We start from the raw sequence: 24334 nt of genomic DNA on the forward strand, positions 1-24334 counted from the left end.
TAAGACAATAAAGCACCTGTTGTTTTTGTTTACAGCTTGACTTACAGATGTGGAGGATTCATTTAGGGACATGCGTGTTCTTCCTCTTTTCACAAAATGATTAAATTCTACTAAATTGAGCAAGTCTGGGTGGGAGGAGGAAGCGGATTAACATGAAAGATTTTTTTTTTTCATTAACAAAAATCATGTGGTTTTTTACACACAGGCACACATACACTTGTGCGTGCACACACACACGTCCCCGTGAATAACTCCCTTCCTCTGCCCCTTCCTTCCTCTCTCCCTCTGGCATCTCTGGCCTCTGTGTCCCAGAGCAGTCCCTCCAGGCCAGGGAGTTGTGCTCCTGAGTCTGGCCATCTGGTCTGAAAGTGGGGAGCATCCAGGCCCTGCCCTCCCAGCCTACAGATGTGCCAAGACATTTGTGTGCCCACACAATCTTCCCTGGACCCAGCCTCTTGGACAGAAAAGAAAACCTGTGAAGAAAGAGAGGGCCGCTCATTCCCCCCCCCCCCAAAACACCCCTTCCTATCCACACCCAGGCCCCCAACTCACAAGGCTGCTCATCCCCAGAGACAAGGCCAGAGGTCAGCTCAGTCCCTTTCTGACACCCATGTTGAAGTGAGACCTAGACCCTCACTGCCCACCCTCTGAACTCTTCTACCAAGTTCAAACTCCTCAAGGAGCAAGAAGGAAGGCTGGCTGGTGGCTATGTGTGTTTGGCAGGAGGGGAATCCCTGTTGAATAGGCTATGGGACCATTTTCATTAGCCTCATAATGTGAGGGTGTGGTTCCTGGCTGGGTGATATGGAGGGAATGGGTTCAGGGGCTGTTCAGGGAAGGAGTCCACACCAGTGGTGACAAGGTGGGACCCTCATACCTCCAGCCCTATTTGCAGGCTTCTACCTTAAGAAACAGGCTTAAAAACAACAGTTCCCCATCTACGAAAGAAAAGGCTGCTTCCCTAGAGCGGAGCTGGGGTGAGAGAAAGGTTGCAGGGGATCACAGAGAAACTGTTTCTCCCACTCTGGCGGTCAGTGACCCCAGGGGGACCCAGAGCTCCTCATCGTCAGGCTCTGAGGCCTCCATGTCCCCACTCCTCCAATATTTCCAGGCCCGCTGAGTTCTGGCTCAGCTGCCTCCCTCTCCCCTCTCCGCTGGAAACAGAAGCTCCGGCGAATGTTTCTAACTCCTGAGTCCACTCAGCCATGTCCCCCTTGCAAAATCCTCCCCTTCCCGCACCCCCCTGCACCCAGCCAGCCAATCCGAGGCCTTCGAGCCTCTCCAGACCCATCTCTCAGGGCCCTGGCGGGATAAAACCGGGCGGCGATGCCGGTGGATGGGAACAAACTTCAGAAGGAGGAGAGACGCAGGGCCCAGGGCACCCTCGCGAGCGGACCCAGGCGTTGAGGGCCTGCGGCCGGCTGGCCAGGTATGCTGTCCAGGGGTTGGCTGAAAGCTGACGGGGAGAGCGGTGAGAAGGGAGAGGGTCCCAGGAAGGCTGGCAGCCTTTCCTCTCCTAAGTTAAACTGGATAAGGCCGAGGCCACAGAGGAGGAGGGCACCCAGGCTGGAGTTTGGGGCTTCCCCAGCGGACACCCAATCCCTGATCCTCCGGGCAAACGTGTGTTAGGTAGCCGGGCTGAGGTGGGCCACCCTTCGCCTAAAAATCCTCCGACTCCTGCCACATGATGAGAGCCTAAGGGACAGGGCCTGGGGAGGAGGCATAAGCAGGGCACAGCGAATCTTACGCCCCTTCCCCTGGGTCTGTACAGGGCAGCTGCGTGGCGGCGGGCGCGGCGGGGACCGGCGTGAGGAAGCCCTGAGCCCTCGGCGGGCTGCGAGCGACTCCCCGGCGATGCCTCACAACTCCATCAGATCCGGTAAGGACGCGGCGTTGCCGGGACCCCGGAGCCCCCGCGTCGCCGTGCGTCCGTGCGTGCGCTCGGGCCGGTGGGGCTGGGGAGCTTACGCTCCGGGCTCGTGGGACCCACCTGCGTGGGGACGCAGCTGGGGGCGCCGCCGGCCTAGCTCTCCGCTGCGGCCATCGCGCCGTTCTCAGGCCCCGAGGTCCCCCTCGGCCCGGCGAGCCGCCCTCCCCAGGCCTTGGTTTCTGCGGACCACACGGAGCGGTGAGGAGCTCTCCGTGCGGGTCAGAGGGGTGTCTGTCCCTCGCGCCCCACCCCCGTCTTGCACGGCCCATTAGAATGGACACCCTGTGCGCTCTCAGGCCCCGCGCCGCCCCCGACCTCTAAGCCCTTGTTCCGGGTGTGCGCAGCTCTTGCCGGTGGCTGCCCCGGCGGGACCGTGAGCCCCGCGCACCCCTCAAGCCAGCGGGAAAGGAGCCCGCGGTCAGGGGCCTGGGGGCCTCTGAGTGCCCTCGGCTGCTCTCGGACTCCTCCTGGCCGACCCTGGGGCAGGCGGGGAGCCGCGCGCTGGGCGTCCGGCCTGCGAGCACTGGGCTGCCCGCGGGGCCGAACCCCCTCCCCGGCGGCGTCCCGGCCCAGGGCCTTCCAAAGCGCTCGGGGTCCTCGGCCGCGGCGCCTGCTCTCCTCTGCCTCCTGACCCAGGCCCCGGGTTGGAGGGTGCGGGGGAGGGGGAGAGGTGTGTACGGAGACGGAGGCCCGGGGTCGGGGCAGGCGGGCGGGCGCGGTGGGCACCGCCGCCCCGGCGCGCAGCAAGTGTGGACGGCGGGCAGAGGCGCGGCCCGGCCCGCGGTGATGGATGGAGCCGGGCCGGCCGCGGGGAAGGCGATTTATGGGGCCAGGGCGCAGCGCTATCGATTTGGGCCGGCGAAGTGAGAGGAAATCAATATTTCAGATGAATTCTCGGCGAATATGAAGTCCCGCTCGGCAAACGGGACATTTGTTATAATAAGCAGGGTCGGATCGGGCGCGGCGCGCGGCTGAGATCTCTATTTAGCCGAGAGCGCGAGCTTCGCCGCGCAGCCTCGGGTCCGGGGCCGAGGATGCACGTCACGGGGTGCGGGGAACCCCGCAGGGCGCCGGAAGGTTGCTCGTCCTGGTTTGCTCCGGGTTGGGAGACGGAGTCGGCGGTACCCTGCCTCCCCACCCTGGTCCCCTTGGGAGAGCGGGGCCACAGCCATCCCGGCCGCCCTCTGCGAGCGCGGGGCCGCTTTCGGGGCACCGAGCCGAGACCTCGCGGCCCTTTTCGGGAGCGGCGGGGTCAGCAAGCCAGGGAACCGAGCGGAGCTGCCTGGCACCCCTTGCCCAGCCGCGCCCGGGCGCCGCGCGCTTCTTGACCACTTTCTGAGGCTGGAACCAGGCTTTAGCCCCTCAGTCATTAGCCAAACCGGGGTACAATACCGGACGTCGCCCCTGCCTCGGGATCAGGACAGTCTCCGAGGCCGAGCGCTCAGCGCCTAGTGCCCCAACCTGTACCAGCCTGGTCCCGGCCCCTTCCCCTCGGTTCCCGATTCCATCTCCCCCCGCCCGCAGCCCGACCTTCCCCTGACCTTTCAGGCTCCGGTAGGAGTGGGTGCTCTTGGACCTCGAATTTACCTTGCTGCGCCAGACCCCTTTCCCTCTGTCGCTGCTAGAAATAAGACGATGTCACGGTCCCTTATGTTGGCTTGATTTTGTTCTCGCTACTTATTTTCATTCTAGAAGCACTCATTAGAATAAATGGGGCTAAAAGAAGGAAAGAAATAAAAGGACACCATTTATTTTTACTTTGTTTTTAATCAGCAACAGGCCCAGAAGATGAGAGAGGCCCCTTCTCCACTAGCTCAGATGCAAATTGTCCTTGGGTTTGGGGAGAGAGCCATCCACTCCCTGGCAGGGCCAGGGCAGAGGTATTTTTCCGTTTGAGGAAGGCAGAGGGACTTCTTCTAAACCTTCCCCCAAACAAATAAAAAGATAAAGCTGCAAGGAAGGAAAATGAGCCTTTCTCCTTTAGTTTAATTTAATGCTAATTGAACAGAAGAAAACTGCCTAAAACATAGCTCAAACGTTTCGAGGCTATCCCGTTTCTTTTCTAAATCCTCTCTGGAAAACCTGAGCCAGAGACCTGTGTCTCTCTAAATCAGTTCACTTAACACTGTTGCTTATATTTAAAGATAAATTCATAAGCTGACGCCTCCTGTTTTTATAAGCCCATTTCTCTCAGGCTTTAGCAGCTTCCCTCTTTGCCCGGGACACTTCCTTTCTGAGTTCGGCTTTGCCTGGAAAGCTTCCATTTAAGTTTTTCCGTAGAACAGAATCCCGAGGTGCAGGCGGCCACGGGGCTTTTCGCGGGAGCGAGGCCCAGCGCACCGTTTCCAAAAACCGGAGACGCCCCAGGAAAGTTTTCTGCGCAGCCTCTGCCCACCTGGCCGCTGCAGCTCACCCTCGGCTCGCTCTCCTCACTCTTGGCTGATCTTGCTGTGGAGAGAGGTCTTAATTTTTTTTCTACAGCTTTATTCTGAAAGGATGTGGAGAGCGCATAGGGAGTTATTCTGATGCGCGCTGGACAGCAATGGGCTGAACGTTTTGTAAAATCTACTGGGAATTTTGTAGCATCAGGGAACAAAGATCCTGTAAAGCAAAACCGTTTTTTAAAACTGTTTTAAGATAAGTGCCACATAAATATTAAAATGAAAATAATACTATATCGGCGAGGAAAAGAGTTCAGTAAAAGCAAGCAAGTTTGATTAAAAGTTATGTGCAATTAATTTGCAGCAACCCTCTACCCCAGCTGCTGAAAATAGGTTATTCAAGTGGTAAAATGAGACTTAAGATCCAGGAGGAACGTGCCTCTGACTTCCTAGATCTGAGATGCAAAGCCCTGTTCCTCTAGGTTTTCGAAAGGAGGAAAGGGGACCAAATGCATTTGGGAAGGATCTGTTTTCTTCCCAGGTTTCTTGCCTGGGTTGAAAACAAGGTCTCCGGATGGAAAACAGTCTCTAGGAACATAAAGAGGTATTGGGGTTCCTCAATTCATCTTTGTTTCGAGATGTTCCATCCTCCCGCCCTCCTCAATGCAAGTTAATTAGGAGATAATTTAGCTACCTTGTGAATTAGTTTTAAGATAAGTATCTTTTCAAGCTTTTGTCACTTTAATTGCTCTGCTGATTGATAAGAAGTAATTATTTCTAATTGACATTTTTTGATGTCTATTGGAAGCATTTATTTGGGACCTTTTTGGGGTGGAAGAAAAGTTAATTAATTTTATCAGTCGATACCCAAAAGACTGTGCCTGATTTTGCTGAAGAGGACAAAGGAAGTGAAAGAAACCACAACAAAAAAGTCAGTCTCACGAAATATTAATGATTGCACAATTTTTATTCCAAGGAGAGCATCTACCAATATAATAATATGTCAAAACTTTCTATTTATGGCTTCAAGCCTTGGATTTTAACAGGGCACATGTTTAATGGGTATATATTTTCCCATGGGTATCCTCACAATCCTTGTATATGCTGACTTCATTTTGGAGGTTACTGTGCTTTGTAATTAATTTTTGTGAACGGTAAGATCAGTAGAACTCAGTATGCTCAGATTACATGGCATCATTTTCGTAAGAGATAATTGTAAGAAAGATTTACTAATCGTCATCCCTGTTTTGTAATTATTGATAGAGTTGGGTATGAAGGTGAAACTTTGCTTCGGTGACATGCCTTTTCATACTTGAACCTCGGAGTAAACAGTTTAATCATTCACATCATCCAGAATACTTACTCTGAAAGAGAAAGAAGGGAAAGAAAGGAAAGAATCAAGAGAAAAAGGCACTGAAAGGAGGCAAGGGGGGAGGGGGAGGAGAGAGAGAGGGAGAAGGTGGCTGGGGAGAATAAAAATGAAAGAAGTTATTTCAGGAGTGAAGATAGCCAGGTGCACAGGACCTTGGTCATTCAATATAAGAAAATGGAGATTCTACTTCAAAACACATCCTTTTGAACAGGGATCTCTACCATATTCCCTAAGTTACCCCTAAACACCACTGGAAACTCCCCACTTTTCTATGCATAAAAAGAAGCAGGATTTTCAGGAGCCAGCTGGTCTGGCTCTTGGGTGTCTAGATACAAAAGTCTTGATGTGATGTCCATAAAAAGGAAGGCAGAAAATACGCACTGTGCTAGGGCACGGTGGCAGGGGGGCGGGGGGGGGGGCTTATAAAGAGATTTGAGTGTTGTTTATTTTTATTATTAAAGTCCCTGTGATCTTCACTCCTAGCTGTATACCCACAAGCTCTCCATAAATAGACTTGTGACTCACTGACATAGGAAAACGTTTCCACACAAACCCAAACTGGAGACACACACTTGCCCACACTCACGCACAGCTGAAATGAAAGAAACTCAATCAGACAAGATGCGCTCCTGTCAGGTTAATTTCAGCCAGTGCCTTTTTCAATCATTCATGTATAAATCTTGTCTGCTTTTAACGATGTTTCTCCCAGATTACGTGGAGCTGCAAGAATGAGGAAACATTTTAAATGAAAAAAGAAATTTAAGACGTACAAACATTAGATAATATCACATACCAATCTCACTATTAGTGAAACTGAAAAAATATATAAATAATGCAAAAAAAAATCAGCAAGGGAGAGTTTAGTAATGGAAAATTCCCCTGCAATTAAATGAAACAGTAATTTAGTAGAGATATGCCTGAATGAATTTGCATTTATTAATTGGTTCTCATAAAAACAATTTGTGTGCGTGTTTCGGGGGGGTAGATATTTAAAGTATTTCTTTTTCATAGGAAAAGTTCCTCAACTATTCCTATCAAATTACGTAGTGATCACATTCTCTTTTGTGAAAAATCCCAATTCTATCACTGGTGAATTTCACCTGCACACAAAGAGTGTGGGGTGAGGGAGATGAGCCCCTTTAAATCAGAAGAATGAAGCTGGTCCCCTCTTCTCTTGGGACATTTCCAAGTGTGAAACCAATGGGAAAACACATTGGCAGGGGCTGTTATGCTTAGACACATCCAAACCTGGTCCTGAGCAGACTCCCAGGTGACCCATCTCCCCTGGGGCAGGACTAACCCAGGCAGGCAGAGGAGGCTGCTTTGTGGCTGTGCCCCCCACCCTCCCCAGCCTGCTCCAGCATCCTCGCCAGCTCAGGCAGGAACTGCAGTTTGTAATCTCAGCGAGGAGCTTGCTAGGGTTGACTGGTGCACGGATGTGTTTACTTTCTCTCGCCACAGTTGGTCTGTCTTCAGTTCTAAGCATTTTAAAGCTGCTCTATTTATCAGTCCAAGAGGTGCCGAGTTCTCAGTTGCGCTGAGAAAGCTTTGAGCTCTGTGGTTCTGAGTACACAAGGAGCCAAAAGATAAAAGAAACGATTTCATTTAAGAAAAAAAAGATGATTGTAAAAGGAGAGGACAAGAGAATGCACCCCTATTCAAGACCGCAGTTTGCTTTTGTTTTAGTTGAAACTCGGGGAACAGCTGAGTCACTGGCCCCCACCAGCCCCCACTCCCTTCAGAGATAGAACCTGGGGATGTAAAACACCCTGTAAAAGCGGGGAGAATGCACCCCCATACTCAGAGTTCTTTGGGGGAGTGATTCTTTCTGGGTTCAGATGAGAATACTTCAGCCTGGGGTTCTTTTGAGAAGGGGCTAGAAGATATTCTGCCTAGGAAATCTGTGTGGTGACTGCTTTCTGCAGGGGTGCTAGATATTTCTCTTTGGGGGAAGAAATAGAGAGCAACAATCCAGGGGTCTCCTGGTTCCCAGAAGCTCCACTATCCCAGGCCAATCCCAGTTCTTTCAGTCCATCTCAGTGATTCGGATGGAACCTCTGGGTCAGGGTTGGGTAGGCAAAGGCATCCACTCTTCCTTATTTATCTGTGGTCATGGCACTTTCTTAAGTGGATCTTTGAGGGTCTTAACTATTTCCTCAAGTCCAGAGTTAGGGCTGACAAGCCTCTTTCGGTTTTTTGAAAGCCCTTCTCGATCTCACCCTTGGCCAGGTGGGGACACGATGAGCAAATGTCTCTTACATGGGCCACGGGCCAGAAAAATCTTCACAGGAATCTTTCTATTAAACCCACAATTCATGTCACTGAGTCTGGGCTTTACCTTGACCGGGGCTCCTTCCCCAGGAATGGGCCTGGGCAGAAATCAGCATCTCCTTACTAAGGCATATCCAAGATCAAGGGGCCAGAAGCTCAGCAGAGTTGCCCCCAGTTGCATGTGGGTCCTGTTTCTGTGTTCATTCCCAGGATCCACCCCTAGTCCTGAATGCCGCAGAAGATGCCCTGTCTTGCTAAGCCTCAGCACAGCCAACCAGCCCATAGCTGCTTCAGCTCTGCAAGTGCCACTCTCATATTCAAAGAAAGAGAAGTAATACGCAAAGAGCTCAGCACACCCTGGCACTTAGTGAGCCCTCAGTAAATGAGAGCTGTGTTAGTATCTTCGAGGGCTGTCATTGGTATGTGTTCCACTGGAGAGGGCACGTCATCCTCCAGTTTAATTCCCAGGACTCTGCCAGGTAGTTATTGTTATTGACATTTTTCAGAAGACAAGGGACCTGAGAGAGGCTGATCTGACTCCATGCCCCCCTTCTCCCCCGCACCCCTTTCCCAAAGTCCAGCTCATCCAAACTCCCTGTGGCATTGGATGGTTCGTGCCCGCAGCTCCGCCTGGATCTTCGGCCAGGTCCCCTGGTGAGAAAATACAGGGCCTATGCAATAGCAACGGTGATGGTGACAGGCAGGGCCTTCAGTCTACCAGCTTGTTCTCCTCATCAGAGTCCCTAATTCTCCAGCTCAGTTAGGATAGATCCTTTTTCAGTGCAGTTCTCGATCTTCCCATCTGCACAATGGGAGAAGTGGCGTCGAACTGGATGTCCCTCCTGGAGGTCGCTGTGAGGAGGAAGGAAATGATCAGCCACTAGGAAAGGCAGAAAGAGGGGGCTTTCTTTTAACGCATGCCCCCAAGGCTCCCACATTTCCACCTGCACCAAAAAAGGGGACGGCTGTACTCGGCATCTCAATAAATCATAGGCCAACAAGGAACTTAGTCCCTTGGCATCCCAAACCACACTTGGCCTCCCGACGTGGGTCCACTGTAGAGACTAATGAGTTAGTGGGTGTGATGGGAGTTTTAGAGTCAGGGGACACCGCTGGTGCCCCATCCACAGGCAGCCAGTGCTGAGCACTTGAGGTGCCCCGTCTCATTTTCCCAAGTTTAGGTTCATTCCCTCTGCTGGGTCCCTCTCACTCAGGGGTTCAAAACCATATCGTCTGCTCCTTCAGAGCCACCTCCGTGGTTCAACTTGTAACATTAGCCGGTACCGGGTTTAATTTCAACGTTTTCACTCTTCGCTGTGAGAACAGCTGCCCAGCCCCTGAGCTGGTTGCCTTTCTCGGATAAAAAACCCATCTGTAGTTTAAGCAGAGAGATTGAGAAAGAAAAAAAAGCATTGTTTTCTCTCCTTTCTTTTAACTCTTTTCTTTCTCCTCCCGTCTTCAGCCATGATGCCCATCAGTTTTTCTCTTGCACTTGTTCTCCTAAGTGGCCTTGGAGTGACCTGAGTAGTTAGTGCTAATTAGTCCACTGGGACATATTGTCGCTGTCAGACCAGCACAGCGGAGAGGTCGGGAGCTGGTTGGGTGACACATCTAAGAAATAGCTTAATCTGCTGTCATCATGTGAACTGCATGTTTGCACACCCAGGGCCCTCTGTGTGTGTTGCTTTTTTGATCCCTCAGCTGCCCCAGGAGGACAGCAGAACTATTATTCTTAGAATAAACTCCAGGGCCAGGAGGTGTCAAGAGGGCGAGGGAGTTTGAAATCACTGTGAAGCCAGGGCCCTGTGGCAGCCTCCCCGTCTCTACAGGCAGCAGAAGGGGCTATGCCTTGGAGGCTTTGCCAGTCCTCACCTTGCTATTTTCTTCCTGTGTGATCTTAGGCAAGTCAGTTGTCTCTCTGGGCTTGAGTTTCCTCGTGTGTATAAAATAAAAAGATGTGGGGCTTCTAGAAAGTTCTGAAAGTAAAACCAGTATCCCCACCTGGCACATAGCAACTACTGAAGAATTTTTTTTTAATTTTTTTTAACGTTTATTTATTTTTGAGACAAAGGGAGACAGAGCATGAACGGGGGAGGGTCAGAGAAAGAGGGAGACACAGAATCTGAAACAGGCTCCAGGCTCTGAACTGTCAGCACGGAGCCCAACGTGGGGCTCGAACTCACGGACCGCAAGATGATGACCTGAGCCAAAGTTGGACCCTTAACCAACTGAGCCACCCAGGCGCCCCTTTTTTTAATTAAAAAAATTTTTTTTAATGTTTATTTATTTTTGACAGAGAGAGAGACAGAGCATGAGCGGGGGAGGGGCAGAGAGAGAGAGGGAAACACAGAATCCGAAGCAGGCTCCAGGCTCTGAGCTGTCAGCACAGAGCCCGATGCAGGGCTCGAACTCACAGACCGCGAGATCATGACCCGAGTTGAAGTCAGACGCTCAACCCACTGAGCCACCCAGACACCCCCAATTTTTTTTTTCCTGCTTCATACAGTGGGGAGAGTCTCCAAAAATTCTCCAGGGCAGGTGCCCAAACATGACATTGTGTTAGTATTTCCTGTGAAACTCTCCGTGAGTAACTTGATACCCAACCTTTAAACTTTGTTCCTGTTAAAATTTAGGACAGATCTTTCACGAATTCCACGTGGGCAAAATAAGAGGCCTACGACCCAGGAGTGTTGGATTAAATGAAAAGACACATGGGAAGCACTGACTCAGGCCCCCGTGGCCATTATCAACGGGGACCGCCACTCACTCTGGAAAACGATTCCTTAATTCATTTTACCAGAAAACCCAGTCATGGCAGAAACGCTAGAATGGGCTATCCGTGGACTTTATGTCCGAATCCAGAAAGTTCTAGAGTTTTCGTAGAATTTAGAGTCTTAGAGGGAAGATGAGCCGAAGTGGTGTGCAGCTATCCTGTGTGTGTAGTAAGAGAGGACCACGGGAGGACATGTCTTTGTACTTGTTCTTGACGGACACAAAGCCATACATTTATCTTCAAAAAATTAGAATTCACTAATCTCTCTTTCTCTCTCCCTCCCTCCACCCCACCCCCATCTTACATTTTCCTGCTTTGTATAATAATCATCCAGCTTTGTCACAACAGCAAACCCTGATTGACATTGATTGATTGATTGATTTTTAATTTTAGGATGATGAGACAAGCATGTTTGTAAGCAAGGAACTTAGAAACAGCTTTTTTTTAAAAAAAGATTTTTTAACGCTTATGTGTTTTTGAGAGACACACAGAGAGAGACAGAGCACAAGTGGGGGAGGGGCAGAGAGAGAAGGAGAGACAGAATCCGAAGCAGGCTCCAGGCTCCAAGCTGTCAGCACAGAGCCCGACCCTGGGCTCGAACTGAGGCGGGGCTCGAACTCGTGGACTGTGAGATCATGACCTGAACCGAAGTCGGATGAACAACCTACTGAGCCACCCAGGCGCCCGACCCTGGTTGACATTTGAAATTAGCTGAGCACCAAAATCACTGACGCCAGCTCTGTTTGGTCGTCTCCTCTGACACTGAGATCGTGTCAGAGCGCTGTCAAAATGGAGGTGGCAAGAATGGGGCAACCTCTTGACAGGTCCTTGGGCATCTGGCTGTGACTTTGAGGTGGAAACAAGGGGGGGGGCGCGGAGATGAGGATGGGAGGGAGAACGTCAGGGCAGGAAAGGTACTAGAGTCAAGCTAGGAGCCAACGGGAACCCAAGGGTCGGCCTTTTAATTCAATTTAACAAGCCCTGGTGGAGGGCCACCTGCCACGTGCAGGGCACCAGGCCAGCAATGGTGGCATTCACTGCCTCAGTAGTGAAGGTAAATACAGGGGTGATTCTCACTCCAGTGGGCAGCTGGAGTCTTGTGATTCCCTGTCCACGTCACTGCCGACAACAGATAAACCTCATCTGGCCTTCTTGAGTCTAGTTGGTCCCCGGAGCACATGTTCCAGAGAGGCAGCACGTGAGCCTGTGGCGGCTCAACCAGCTCCGTGGGGGTCTGCCCTAGGACTCTGGAGTGGGGTGACTGGCTGGCTCATGGCAAAACGTTGCCCTTCTGCAGGTGCAAATGCCATGGAGATGTGCCCACTTCTGCTAAATCAAAATGCTTGCCAGACACTTCTGACGCGTATCCCCCGCACCTTCAGAGATGTGCAGACTTCAAAGGATTTCCCTTCTAGGCCTCCCATCTAGTTGACAGTGTGACAAGGTGTGACAGTGTGACAGGACAAGTAGGGACAGTGTCCCTGTATTCTGTGACCTTATGACAGTGCCCCACACCAGGGAGATCCCTGTGCCCCCCAAGCGTCCCCTCTCCTGCTGGCCACAGAGCTGTCCGGACAGGTGTCCCTAACTGTGACAAGCCCGCCCAGACCTCAGGGCTCACCCTCTGGCAGGTGAGACCTGCTCTCGAGAGTCCTGATGGTAGTGACACGGGTGCTGTCCTGATTGCTTTCTCACAGTTGCATTCCTGGCTGGCTGGATCCTGTTGGTTGGAAGGTCTCCATCTCCCCGAGAGGTCTGAGGCCAGGAGCGCATCGTGCCCCTGCCCACTCTGCTCTCTGTCCCCACCTCCCTGGAAGTCACTGTCTGTACCGCAGCACGCACACAATTGCGCACAGCCTTCTATTGTTTGCAGACAGTTTTGTGTGAGTTCGCCAATCTGCTCCACGTAGACGGCGCCCATCTTGAGGCCAGGGAGCCCATGTCTCTCCTTGCTGGAAGGCAGAAGGGAGCCCCAAAGGAACTGGCCTTGGGGATTTTGAGTCCCCCTTTCAACCTCTTACACCTGCAGAAAAGTAGACTCAAGGTTCCTGTCTCAGCAGGCTGCTGTGGGGACTGGCTGACCTCGGGCTGGCGAAGCGCTTAGTCGGGGGTTCCCCACATCCCAGCCATCCTCCACCAGCCCAGCTCCAACGCCACCCGCCCCTAAAGCCTTCCCTCCTCTCCACCCCTTTCCCAGGGCCCCCTAGACCTTTACTTTTATGGTATGTTTTACAGTCTGCTTTGTAAAGAAATATTTCTCTCTGTGACTCATGCCTTCTAGATTTGACCTACCTGAACACCTGTGAGTGGGTAGGCCTCCCATATCACAGGAACGTCATAGGATTTTGTTACGTCAAATAATCTACCTAGACCCCAGAGAAGGGGTTCTCCGGCGAGGCCCTGTGGCCACATTTTACGGACGAGGAAATGGAGACTCATAGGGCCGTGCCTTGCCCCAGACCCCAGTTGCTTAGTGACACAGCAGAGGCTCCAGCGCTCTCTCTGTGACACCCGGCTGCCTTCAGAGTGTGCCGGGGAGGAGTGAGGGCTGACTCAGGTCCAGGAAGTACTGGCTATGGCCTGTTTTAAGTGAGCACTGACCCAGGGGACTGGGAAGAGGGGCTCCCACGCCTGCTGGCAGGGACCGCTGAAGCCAGAGACACTCACACACACAGACACGTATGCACACACATACACCCCACCAGAGTTGCCACTAGGGGTGAGGCACAAAGGCATCCAGAGGGCAAAATTTAAGGAAGCGCTCACTCTCAGGTGCACGAAAGGGAAAGGCTGGCCCTGAGAGTGAATGCCTCCTTAAATTTTATCTCCTGGTTGAGCGTCCCACTTAGGCTCAGGTCATCATCTCCGGTTTGTGGGTTTGTGAGTTTGAACCCCGAGTCGGGTTCTGTGCTGACAGCTTGGAGCCTGGAGCCTGCTTCGGATTCTGTGTCTCCCCTCTCTCTGCCTCTCCAATGCTCATGCTGTGTCTCTCTCTGTCTCTCAATAATAAATAAAAAGTTAAAAAAAAATTAAAAAAAAATTTTTATCCCCTGGGTGCCTGGCTGTCCTGCCCTAGTCCCCTATATATGATTCACACACCCACATACACCCGTACACATGTGGGCGACATATGCTCACACACGTACACATAGGAAGCCCTTGCTCTCAGACACCCCAAGGAAATACAGGCGCCATTGCTGAGTCCCGACTGAGTCCACAATTGCTGAGAAGCACCGATAATAGACATTGTAGGGAAAGTGAGGTCCAAGATATCCAGAGAATCTGCTCTGTGTGGTGGGTCAGCTCTGGACAATTTAGACATGAGGTCATGGACCTGTGACCTCCCCGTTCTTGTAACCTATGGTTTGAGATCTGAGCAGAGGAACTCCACTGTCCAGCCACGCCCTCCTGCCTGGGCCCCCACTTAAGTGATGGGACATAGGTGGTCATGGGGACCCCGCAGAGACCTTATTTTCAAATGAGACCAAAAGACAGTCATTCGCATGGGCCACTCGTTGGGTCAATGTCAGAGCCACTAGCAGTGCTCTGTCCCTGGGATTCATAGTGGCTCTTCCCAGATGAGGACAGAGTTACTGAGCAGGTGGGCAACAGCAGCAGGACTTGATTATTCTAGAGATCTGGCCTCTTGGTCCCCTGGTGGCTGAGCACTGTCACTGGAGGGCTCCGACCTCTGCTCAGACCATGAGAATATCCTGTAGAATCTTCTGCCCCTATCAGAACTCCCTGGCAGCTCGGTGCCCTGAGCCACTCGGTCCTGGCCCTGCAGCCCTATGAACACACATGCCCCTGTTCACTAAAATGTGCAGGGACCACGTGAGTGTGCACCTCAATCTCACGGATGCACAATGCCTGCTGCAGCACCTGCGTGAGCTGATTATCACAAACAATATGGCGTCATCATGAATGCTTTGTACATTTGATCCACAAATATTTGTATAACCTTCATAAATCAGTGATTCTCAAACAATGTTTCCCTGCAGAGCAGGCAGACGCGCTCACTGATATAATGCAACTGAGCAAGGGTGGCAGGAGAAAGTGCATTGGTGGACAAACCACCTTCGAGTTCAAGGTGTAATTTTTTTTCCGTTTAGTGGCACAACGTCGTACGTTCCTTAGGATCTGGGATTGAGTTCGCAGCACACTATACTTTTTGCTACGTGGAGCTTGCCGTGTGGTCACGCTCTCGGTGGACGTGTGTGTGACCTTCCAGGTGCCCTGTCTCCTGACAAGTATCAGAACAGCTAGTGTTGATGTGAGGCTGGAGTTGCCTGATGTCCGCGTGGTGGGTGCAGCACCCCAATTCCGTGAAATCGAAAGATGCACATTCCTGTGTGGGAAGGCATTTCCATCACAGAGGATTTGCACTGCCACCATCAAGGGAGGAGCCCTGTGGGAGCATCTGGGTGGCTCAGTCGGTTGAGTGTCTGACTTTGGCTTGGGTCATGATCTCGTGGTTCATGAGTTCGAGCCCTGCATCCTTCTCACTGTCAGTGCATCCTCTGTCCCCCTGTCTGCCCCTCCCCCCCTCACAGTGTCTCAAAAAAAAAAAAAAAAAACATTAAAAGGAAGGAAGGAAGGAAGGAAGGAAGGAAGAAGCCATGTCCCTGGGCCCCCACCTCTCCCTTTTACTTTCTCAACAAGCCCCCTGCTCTCCAGGAATATGATATTTGGCACACATGTGCCGGTCATTTAAGGGACCCAGTGGCTTTGCGCCAGAGTAAGGACACATGCCCACACAGCTTTTTCAAGTTGCCCCTCTGTCTCGCTCTCTGCTGCCCTGGAGCATCCCTAGGGCTGTGACACCTCTCCTTGAGATTTTTTCAGAAGCTCCCATCACCCCTACACCTTCCATCCCAGCCACTTGTCTTCGTCAGCTCAGGCTGTTACAATACAGTGCCATGCACTGGGTGCTGAAACAACAGATATTTATTTCTCACAGTTCTGGAGGCTGAGAGTATGAGATCAGAATACCAACATGGTGGAGTCTGGTGAGGATGCTCTTTCTGGCTTGTAGACTGGGACGTCACACTGTATCCTCACATGGCCTTTACTTGGTTCCTGTGCTTGGAGAGAGAAGGATCTGGTGTCTTTTCTGGTAAGAATAAGCGTTATTATAAGCTCTAATTATAAGCACTGATCCCATCATAAGGGTCCGCCCGTGGGGTGCCTGGGTGGCTCCGTTGGTTGGGCGACTGAAGTCATGATCTCGCCATTCAGAGCTTGAGTCCCACGTCAGGCTCCATGCTGACAGCTCAGGGCCTGGAGCCTGCTTCAGATTCTGTGTCTCCCTCTCTCTCTGTCCCTCCCCCGCTGATGTTCTGTCTCTCTCTATCAAAAATAAACATTGAAAAATTAAAAAAAAAAATAAGGGTCCACCTGCATGACCTCATCTAACCCTAATTACCTCCCGAAGGCCCCACCTCCAAATACCACCACACTGGGGATTAGGGCTTCAACGTATGAATTTGAGTGGGGGGGGGGGAGGGACACAACATTTAGCCCATGACACCAGCCATAGAAATCATCATCTACTTTTTCCTCTTTCTCAGATTCACAAACCACATGGCCCACCACTCTCTAGAGATGTTTCTCTTCCCAACCTCTAATGCCCTGAGACTGTCCCCTCTCCTCCTGGCCTATTTCTCTCCTAAGTGGGTGCCCAGTCTGGCCCCTGGGCCTGGATCACCTGAGGGTATACTCTAGCTCCTAAAGAAGCATCCAGGGTCCCTCTACTCTCTGCCTCTGACGCCCCGCATGCCTGCACTTGCCTGGCAGTGCCCTGCACAGGTCTCTGACCACACACCCTCCCCCCCCCCCCCCCCGTAGCCCACGCTTAGCTACTCCGGGGTCCTGTGACACACCCTCGCCCTCTCACCCAATCATTCATCCCCTGGCCACATAAACCTTGAGCTCTAACTCCAAATTGTCTCAAAGGACATTTGTACTCTATCTTTAAGTTTAACGAGTGAACATGCAGTAGGTTCTGGCCTTTGGGGTTGCAGAACTCAAGACACCTGGCCTCCGCCTTCTTGCTGACATTCTAGAGAGAATGGAAACAAATTGGACTTTCAGCCACAAGCCAGGAGAGAAAGGAAAAACCTCAGTCCAGATAGACACAAAATGCTGAGCCCGTGGGAGAGGAGGATATACGGGGCAATGATCGGGGCAGGGGTGGGTGCCTACGCCGAGGCAGGGGCAGGATTCCATCAGAGGACTCTGGGAGGGACCAGCAGGAGCAGAGATGTGGAGTCTTAGGTGTGTGTGCAGCCGGCAGGGACCAGAGTCAGCTCTGGGCAAAGGATACAGCAACAGAATGTCAGCTGGGATTTATAGGGGGCTTTGACCAGAGAGGCCAGGCTAAGGTGTTATTGATACAACCCTGCTGTCAGGGTCAGGAAGCCTGGGCCAAGTGCACTCCATGTACATGTTTGGGAGTGTTTTACTCACCGTGCATGAAAACTTGCATCCTCTCCTGGCTTGACTTCACACTTCCCTTGTTGATTTTCACAGTCCCTTTAGCTCTCTTGCTGGAGCCACGTACCTATTTTATCCTCTTTGGGCTTTGTGGTATTTTTATTAAGGGGAACAGCTTGGCAATAATCTGTGATAGCTAGATGATTCGCATTACCAAAATGTTCTGATTTCTCTCCTCTCCCATCCCTGTTCCAGAGTATCTTAGCCTGGTGATTTTCCAAAATAATCTTAGAGTCCTGTTTGTGCTTCCTTTTCATCCAATCATTAACAGGCATTTGTGGGCAAACCGCTGGTATACAGTTTGAGAACATTCTATCCCACTTCCCTGACACTGTTTCCCACAACTTCCATATGCAAACCCATGTTCCAGCCAACTAGTCTTTGTTTCCAAAACACATCGTGTGCAGTCCCACCTCTGTGCATTTGCCCATGCGATGGCAGCTGCCTGGAACATCATCCCTACTCCTACCCTTTAGACAAGGTCCCACCCACATTCCACTTCCCTAACCCGACCCTTTCTGCTCCCCTCAGCTTTAGTGACCCTCTGGTCTGTCTCCCCACTGCACTCGCCTCCGAGCTAGGCAAGAGCAAGAACTCTTTGTTCTCTCTACATCCCTAGCACTTGGACATAAAATCCTGTATCAAACGAGGGCTCTGAAAATGCCTATGATGGTAGTTTTTTTTTTTAAGCTTATTTATGTATTTTGAGAGAGAGAGAGAGAGAGAGAGAGAATGAGTGGGGGAGGGACAGAGACAGAGGGAGAGAGAGAATCCCAAGCAGGCTCCAAGAAGTCATCACAGAGCCTGACATGACTCTATCTCACAAACCACGAGATCATGACCTGAGCTGAAATCAAGAGTCAGATGCTTAACCAGCTGAGCCACCCAGGCACCCCGATGATGGTAATTTTGACATAATCCTCCAACAGCATGTTTTTGTTTTGGAGTTGACCTACCTCGTACATTTGAGCTTAGCGAATAAAGCTTTCCCAACATGAAGCGCACTTGGCCCTTTCACACGATATTGCCGCAGGCCCCCGATGGGGGCTGTTGAGGTTGGGCCGCAGTGACCCCTGGAAATAGCAAGTATTGGCAGGCCTGGGCAAGACCGGCCCAACAGGGGTCCTTCCTCGTGGATGTTGGGCCCCAGCTTGGCAGGGCGGATGGCCAGATTTAGGACCATCTGTAAGGACCAAAGCTCACAAGATTCTCTAGGCTATGAATTAAGTGCCCCAAACCCCTCTGGCACATAGGAGATATATGCTAGGTGCTTAGTAAATATTCACTAAATGAAATGACCGTTTCAAAAATCTGCTTTATACAAGTGTTTCTCAAGTGTGGTCTTCACTCCAGCATCAGAGGCTCCCGGGGCTCTATTAACAGATGTAGGGCCCTGGCGTCTGCACCCATCACAGGTGCCCAGTGATTCTGCTGTGGATCAGCTTTTGAGAACCACAGATCCATAGTCAGCCCACCAAGGCCCAGCCAGAGGTCTTTCACAGGTAGAGACTGTCAAGCCAGCCTGCTGGGGAGACAGCCCTTCTTTCTGCACAGCAGCCCTGCCTCACCGAGATCTCCCATCTAGCTGTGGGCAAGAGTGGATCAGACTGACATACAGTCTCAAGTCTGCCCTTAGCTGGCTGTGCACAAGCCAGCGCACACGCTAGCCCCACCTCTCTCACAGAGTTATGAAAACCCATCTCCGATAAAAACCAAGGCCCGATTGATATTTATTAAATTTAATTAAATTTAAGAATCACTTATTTGCCAACTCTTTGAAAGGGCGCTGCAAATGTTAGGTGAGTCCATAACCAACCCTTAAAGTCAATCCGGAAGGTTCTTGAAAGAGGGAGAAGCCTGGAGGTCCTGATTGGGGGTTGGGGGTGGGGTGCCCAGCCTGGCTGGGCAAGAGTGATTGACACCTACACGGAGGCTTCGTTATGCTGATGTTGACATTAAAGAAGAATTTGCCGCAGGATAGAAGGATCAGGAATGGAGACCACAGTGGTGGCTCTGTAGGAACCATAGCGAAGGCAAGAGGAGAGGGGCACATAGAGAGGATCAGATGTTAGCAAGTGCCCTCTGCCTGACTGAGCCTGCCTTATACTGTGAAGTCACTTGGAGAGGCAGCCCAGTATCCCAGGAGAGTAGCCCAAGGACGCCTCCCTGAACCTTCTGGATCCAGTTCAGAGCTAGAACCCTGTTGATCTGTGCATTCGTTTGCTGGGGCTGCCGTAACAAAGTACCACAAACTGGGGGGCTGAAATAACAGAAAGTTGTTGTCTCACGGCTCTGGAGGCTGGAAGTCTGAGATCAAGATGCTGGCAGGATTGGTTCCTTCTGTGGGCTGTGAGGGAGAGTCTGTTTTTCATGCCCCTCCCCCAGCTTCCCGTGGCTTGCTGGCCATCTTTGGTGTTCTCTGGCTTGTGGCAACATAACTTCAGTCTTCGCATGGCATTCTCCCTGCGTCATCACTGTGTGTCCAAATTTCCCTTTTCTTAAGGACGCAGTCGTGTTGGATTAGGACCCACCCTAATGACCTCATGCTGATCATTTGCAAAGACCTTATTTCCAAATAAGGTCACATTCTGAGGTACTGGGGGTTAGGACTTCAACATATGAGTTTTGAGGGGACACAGTTCAACACATAACAATCTGAGTGTTGCAGGTTGGTGATCTGGGTCAGCCCTCCACCCTGCCCTGAATGGACCCTTGGCTGCTTTAGGTCCAAATGACACCAGCTGTAGAAGCATCTGTTGGGACTGACAGAAGAGGAGGAGAAACCAATATGGGTTCTCTAGAACTTTTCTTGTGGTGTCCACCCCAGTGCTCCCACAGAGGAGAGGACTCTGCTTCATAAACCCGGAACCTGCAGACAAGACCCTTGAGTCTGGGTTCACCACATAAGCAAATAAAAATGACAAATGAATAAGCTGGTAAGAGGAGCAGAAATGTTTTTCAGGGTATGCTGAGATTCAGAACACATTCTGCCCAATCCCCACACTTTTCTTCCTCCTCTGTCTGCCAAGCTGGCCCCAGCCAAGGTGGTGCCCAGGTCCAAAAGGGCCTCCTGGAGGGTGGAACCAACAGGGATTTGGGTCAGAAAACCTGAGTCTTGACTGTGCCATGAAGTGAGTCTGTGACATTAGACAGGTCACCTCCCCTTCCTGGCCAAGAACGCTCTAGAAGGGCCCACAACTCTGGCATTAAGATACTGCCCATGGCCACTTCCATAGTCAGTCAGCCAGAGCGTCTCTCTCTGTCATCATGCAGGTCACGTGGCAGCCCAGGGGGCCCACTGCGTGCCACTTTCCCTCATCTTCCTACAGGTGGCCTCAGGGCCACCCACTGTAGCTTCCTGTGTGGAAAAGTTGCCCAACGTCCCACCACAGAGCTCTCTGTGCACACCCTCCCGGGGGTGTCTGACCTCTGCTCCCAGGCCTGAGGGCATTCCTGGAGTGGCAGCTGTTGGATCAGGAGGACAATAAAGATCATTTGCTGCCTTCGGACCAGATGAGGAAACTGAGGCACAGCCGGGTAGGGTCACAGAGTGGGTGGAACCCAGGTCTCAGCACCCCTGTTCCCTCCCCTGAAACCATAACCTGCAGGCTGAGTCTACCTCTGCCTGTCCCCTCCTGGTTCCTTATGTAGCCGTGAGTGTGGCTTCTAGAGTGTGTAATCCACTTCGCTATGGTGCCAGGGGGGCCAGGTTCTGGGGGTCCAGCTGCTGTCAGGTGTGGAAAACACAGATACGCGGTTTTGTCACACATTTTGCTCGGTGTGTCGGACTCAAAAACGCGGTTCCTCTTCATTTGTTCCTACCTGTTTTGCTCCACAGGACTGCCAGGCTCCCCTTCTTCCCCTTCCCACCCCAGTCCTTAGGGCTCTGCACCTGCACACACACACACACACCACACACACACACACACACACAACCCTTCCAACTGCCTCAAGTTCAGACCAAAGCTCACCCTTTCCAGCCACCTCCTTGCTGAGCTTGTCAGCCACCTCTTATCTTAATTAAGACCTCAGAAGCATAGAATCCCCATTAGAGAGAATCTCCAAGGTCATTTAGTTCAACCCTCTAGGTGAGGCAAAATGTCCCACTTCTCTTCTTCATGTGATTTGACTTCTATTCAAGATGTCCTTCGAACCTCTGGCCTCTCAGTCACTGCAGTTACCCCACCTGCCGGCCGCTGCTTCCTTCCCCCCTCCTTCTGCCTCTCCCTCTGCCACCAAGTCCTCCCTTGTTCACCAGGGGTCCTTCAAGCTACCTGGCCTCTTCCTCCCCTCCCCACCTCTGGGTGATTTTTAAGTCAATGTCTACAACACCCACATTTATAACATTATAACTTTGAGCTATAGAACCTGGCCTAACGTTACATAACATATGTCCTCAGGATGTGAATTATTGATGATTCATCCTCATACACACACACACACACACACACACACACACATGTGCACACCCCCCACCATAGATATTCCACAGGCTTGTCGAAAGAATTGAAGGAGATGTGCATGTGAACGGATTTTAAAATTTTAAGGTTCTATAACGTGTCAGGGATTATTAACTTGTAAGTTTCTCAAGGGCAAGAACTGTGTCTTCTATGCAGAAACCATCTCCCCACACACATCCAGCCTGGAATATTATTAGACTTAGAGGGGGTACTCATTGAATTGAAATCTAACGAACTGAAAATTGCTTTAACATAGACCCATATTTTAAAAAACAACATTAATATCCCCAGGCCTCTGACCCCAGGGAGGGTGATAGAAAGGTGGGGCACAGTGATTTGTGTAGCTGCTGGGCTTCTAAGTACGTGTCCAGGGCGTGCTGGCATTGTCACCTCTCAGGTCTCCCTCCCCCGCCCCCCGCCCCCCGAGTTGCAGAAGCCCGAGCCCTTTCTCCTGTAGCCCCTGGTGTGTCACTTCCGGAGAGTCTGGAGACATCTAAACTCAGTGAGAAGGGGCCGAGAAGAATGACCTCTAATCAACCTCCAGCCAGCACTGGAGGTCCACTGAAGCCTCTGACCAGAACTTTATGTTCAATCAATTAATTAATGCTTTCAATAAGCATGTATTGAGCATCTAATGAGTGGATATAAACTCTGGGCAATCACCAGAGGAACTTTTTAAAATACAGATTTAGGGACACCATGGCAAGAGAGTCTGGTTGAACTGACCAGAAGTAGAAAGTTTGCAAATGCCCTAGGTGAATCCAACATGCAAACAGGTGGGAGCATGGCTGTCCCCCTACAAGGCAAGCTTATATGGCCAGATAGGACACTGCACCTGCCTTCAAGGAGCTAGGCATCTAGCTATGCAGACAAAGCATCGACCCTGAGAGAGGCCTAATGAGATTCAGATAGGGGGCCATGGACAGGGGCAGTCGGGGCTGGGGGAAGGTAGGGGATAGTGGAGGTCCCTGACAGCTGTCCCTGACAGCTGGTCCAGGAAGGCTTCTATCTGGGGGAACGTGAGTGCAAGGTGAAGATTAGCCACCCCAAATTCACATCCTCAGAGAGGAGGCTTCACCTCTTCTGGGAAAGGAGGCAGCGTGCCTCTAGTTGGAGAACCAAGGAAGGAGGAGAAATGGTACCCAACCTTAATCACAGGGACAAAGTGGCCCATCCACTGTGTGGCTTACCGATGTAATGTGTGCATCTGAGAAAGCTTGCAGAGGCTTCCAGAAATCTCTGAGACAGCCCCAGCGGGGAGCCTAGCCAGGGAAGCCTCGGGTTGGCGACCCTTCAGAACAGCCCGTGTTTTCCCACGTGCCTCCAGCTCCCCAGCCCCTGAGTTCCAGGCATCCTGACTGCCTTCAGGACAGGGCAGGGCCTCACATCAAGTGGGACTTTTCTTAGGAAGCTTAAGGGTCTATTGACATTTACAGCAGCTCCATCGTCCGGAAATCCATGCACTGGGGCCCTTCCTGGGAGGGAGGTGACAGGGTTAATCTAAGGGCTGGGGGAGGCGGAGAAAGGCCTTGAAACACACGGTGAAGCCAACCAGATTAATAGAGGAAGAGAGAGGGGGGTAGACCATTAGGAAGACAAAGAGAAAATCATGCTGGAGCAATAGAAAGGGAAATCTAATATCAACTAGGGAAAAATAAATGGAGATTAGGGCAAACAAATTAGCTTTAATGGGTTCAATGCTAATACAAGAATAACAGCAGAGCTGCGAATGCCTTTGAGGGGAAGATGGGATAAAGAACCTGAGCAGTCATGCAGGCAATAAAGATGATGCAGGGAGGGGGTCGGCCAAAGGAGCGCAGAGGCAGAAAGAAGGGAACACTCAGGGTGAATGGGCAGGGGAGAGGTGGTGGGAGGGCTCTGTCATCTTTGACGGGACCAAGGGACTGGGGCAGGGAAAGGGCTGGGAGGAAACGAGAATGGGAGGCGCAGGGGCAGTCAGCAAGGGCTGGAAATAAAGGAAAGGAAGGCAATCAAAAGAGAGGGCAGAAGGATCAAACCCAGAGCAGGAAAGACTGGGCACAAAGGCAGTGGCGAAGCATGGAAATAGAGTGCAGGATTAACATGAAGAGTATGGGGAAATAGAACTGAATTAGGTTAGGGGCGCCTGGGTGGCTCAGTCGGTTAAACATCCAACTCTTGGTTTCGGCTCAGGTCACGATCTCATTGGTTTCATGGGTTCGAGACCCGCGTGGGGCTCCGTACTGGCAGTGTGGAACCTGCTTGGGATTCTCCCTCTCTCTCTCTCTCTCCTCTCCCTCTTCACCTCCCCCACTCATGCTGTCCCTGTCTCTCTCAAAATAAACAAATAAACTTAAAAAAAATTTTTTTTAAAAGAACCAAATTTATGACTAAAGAAAATTATAAAAAAGGAAAGATTAGGGCCTTAACGAAATGAAAACCTGAGGAGGATCCTGAAGTGGGTTTTGGAACGTACCCCTGTTTGGTAGGTGATGTGAAGACACTGTGGCTCTTAGAGAAGGGGCTGACTGTTCTGGAACCACCCCGTGCTGCCAGGGGCAGGGCCGGGGGTGGATGGGCCGAGCGGCACCTGGAGGCCCTATGCCCGAGTCTCAGTTCTGCCCCTTTGTAATGATGCAGGCTTGGGCAAGTTCCACAGGGCCTCTGCTCCTC

General features: G+C 51.4%; 1 protein-coding gene across 4 annotated transcripts in view; it reads left to right on the plus strand.

Annotated features, from left to right (window-relative positions):
* The first annotated feature begins 1792 nt into the window (after positions 1-1792).
* The window catches only part of PAX8 (paired box 8), a 59291-nt gene continuing 36749 nt past the window's right edge, over positions 1793-24334 (plus strand). For all 4 annotated transcript variants that reach the window (XM_030311081.1, XM_032592678.1, XM_032592677.1 and 1 more), the window contains exon 1: positions 1793-1879. In XM_030311081.1, coding sequence (XP_030166941.1) covers positions 1855-1879 — 25 coding nt within the window. In that variant the 5' untranslated portion in view covers positions 1793-1854. The remainder of the gene's footprint in view (positions 1880-24334) is intronic.

This window comes from Lynx canadensis, chromosome A3, assembly GCF_007474595.2.
Source record: "Lynx canadensis isolate LIC74 chromosome A3, mLynCan4.pri.v2, whole genome shotgun sequence".
NCBI lineage: Eukaryota > Metazoa > Chordata > Mammalia > Carnivora > Felidae > Lynx > Lynx canadensis.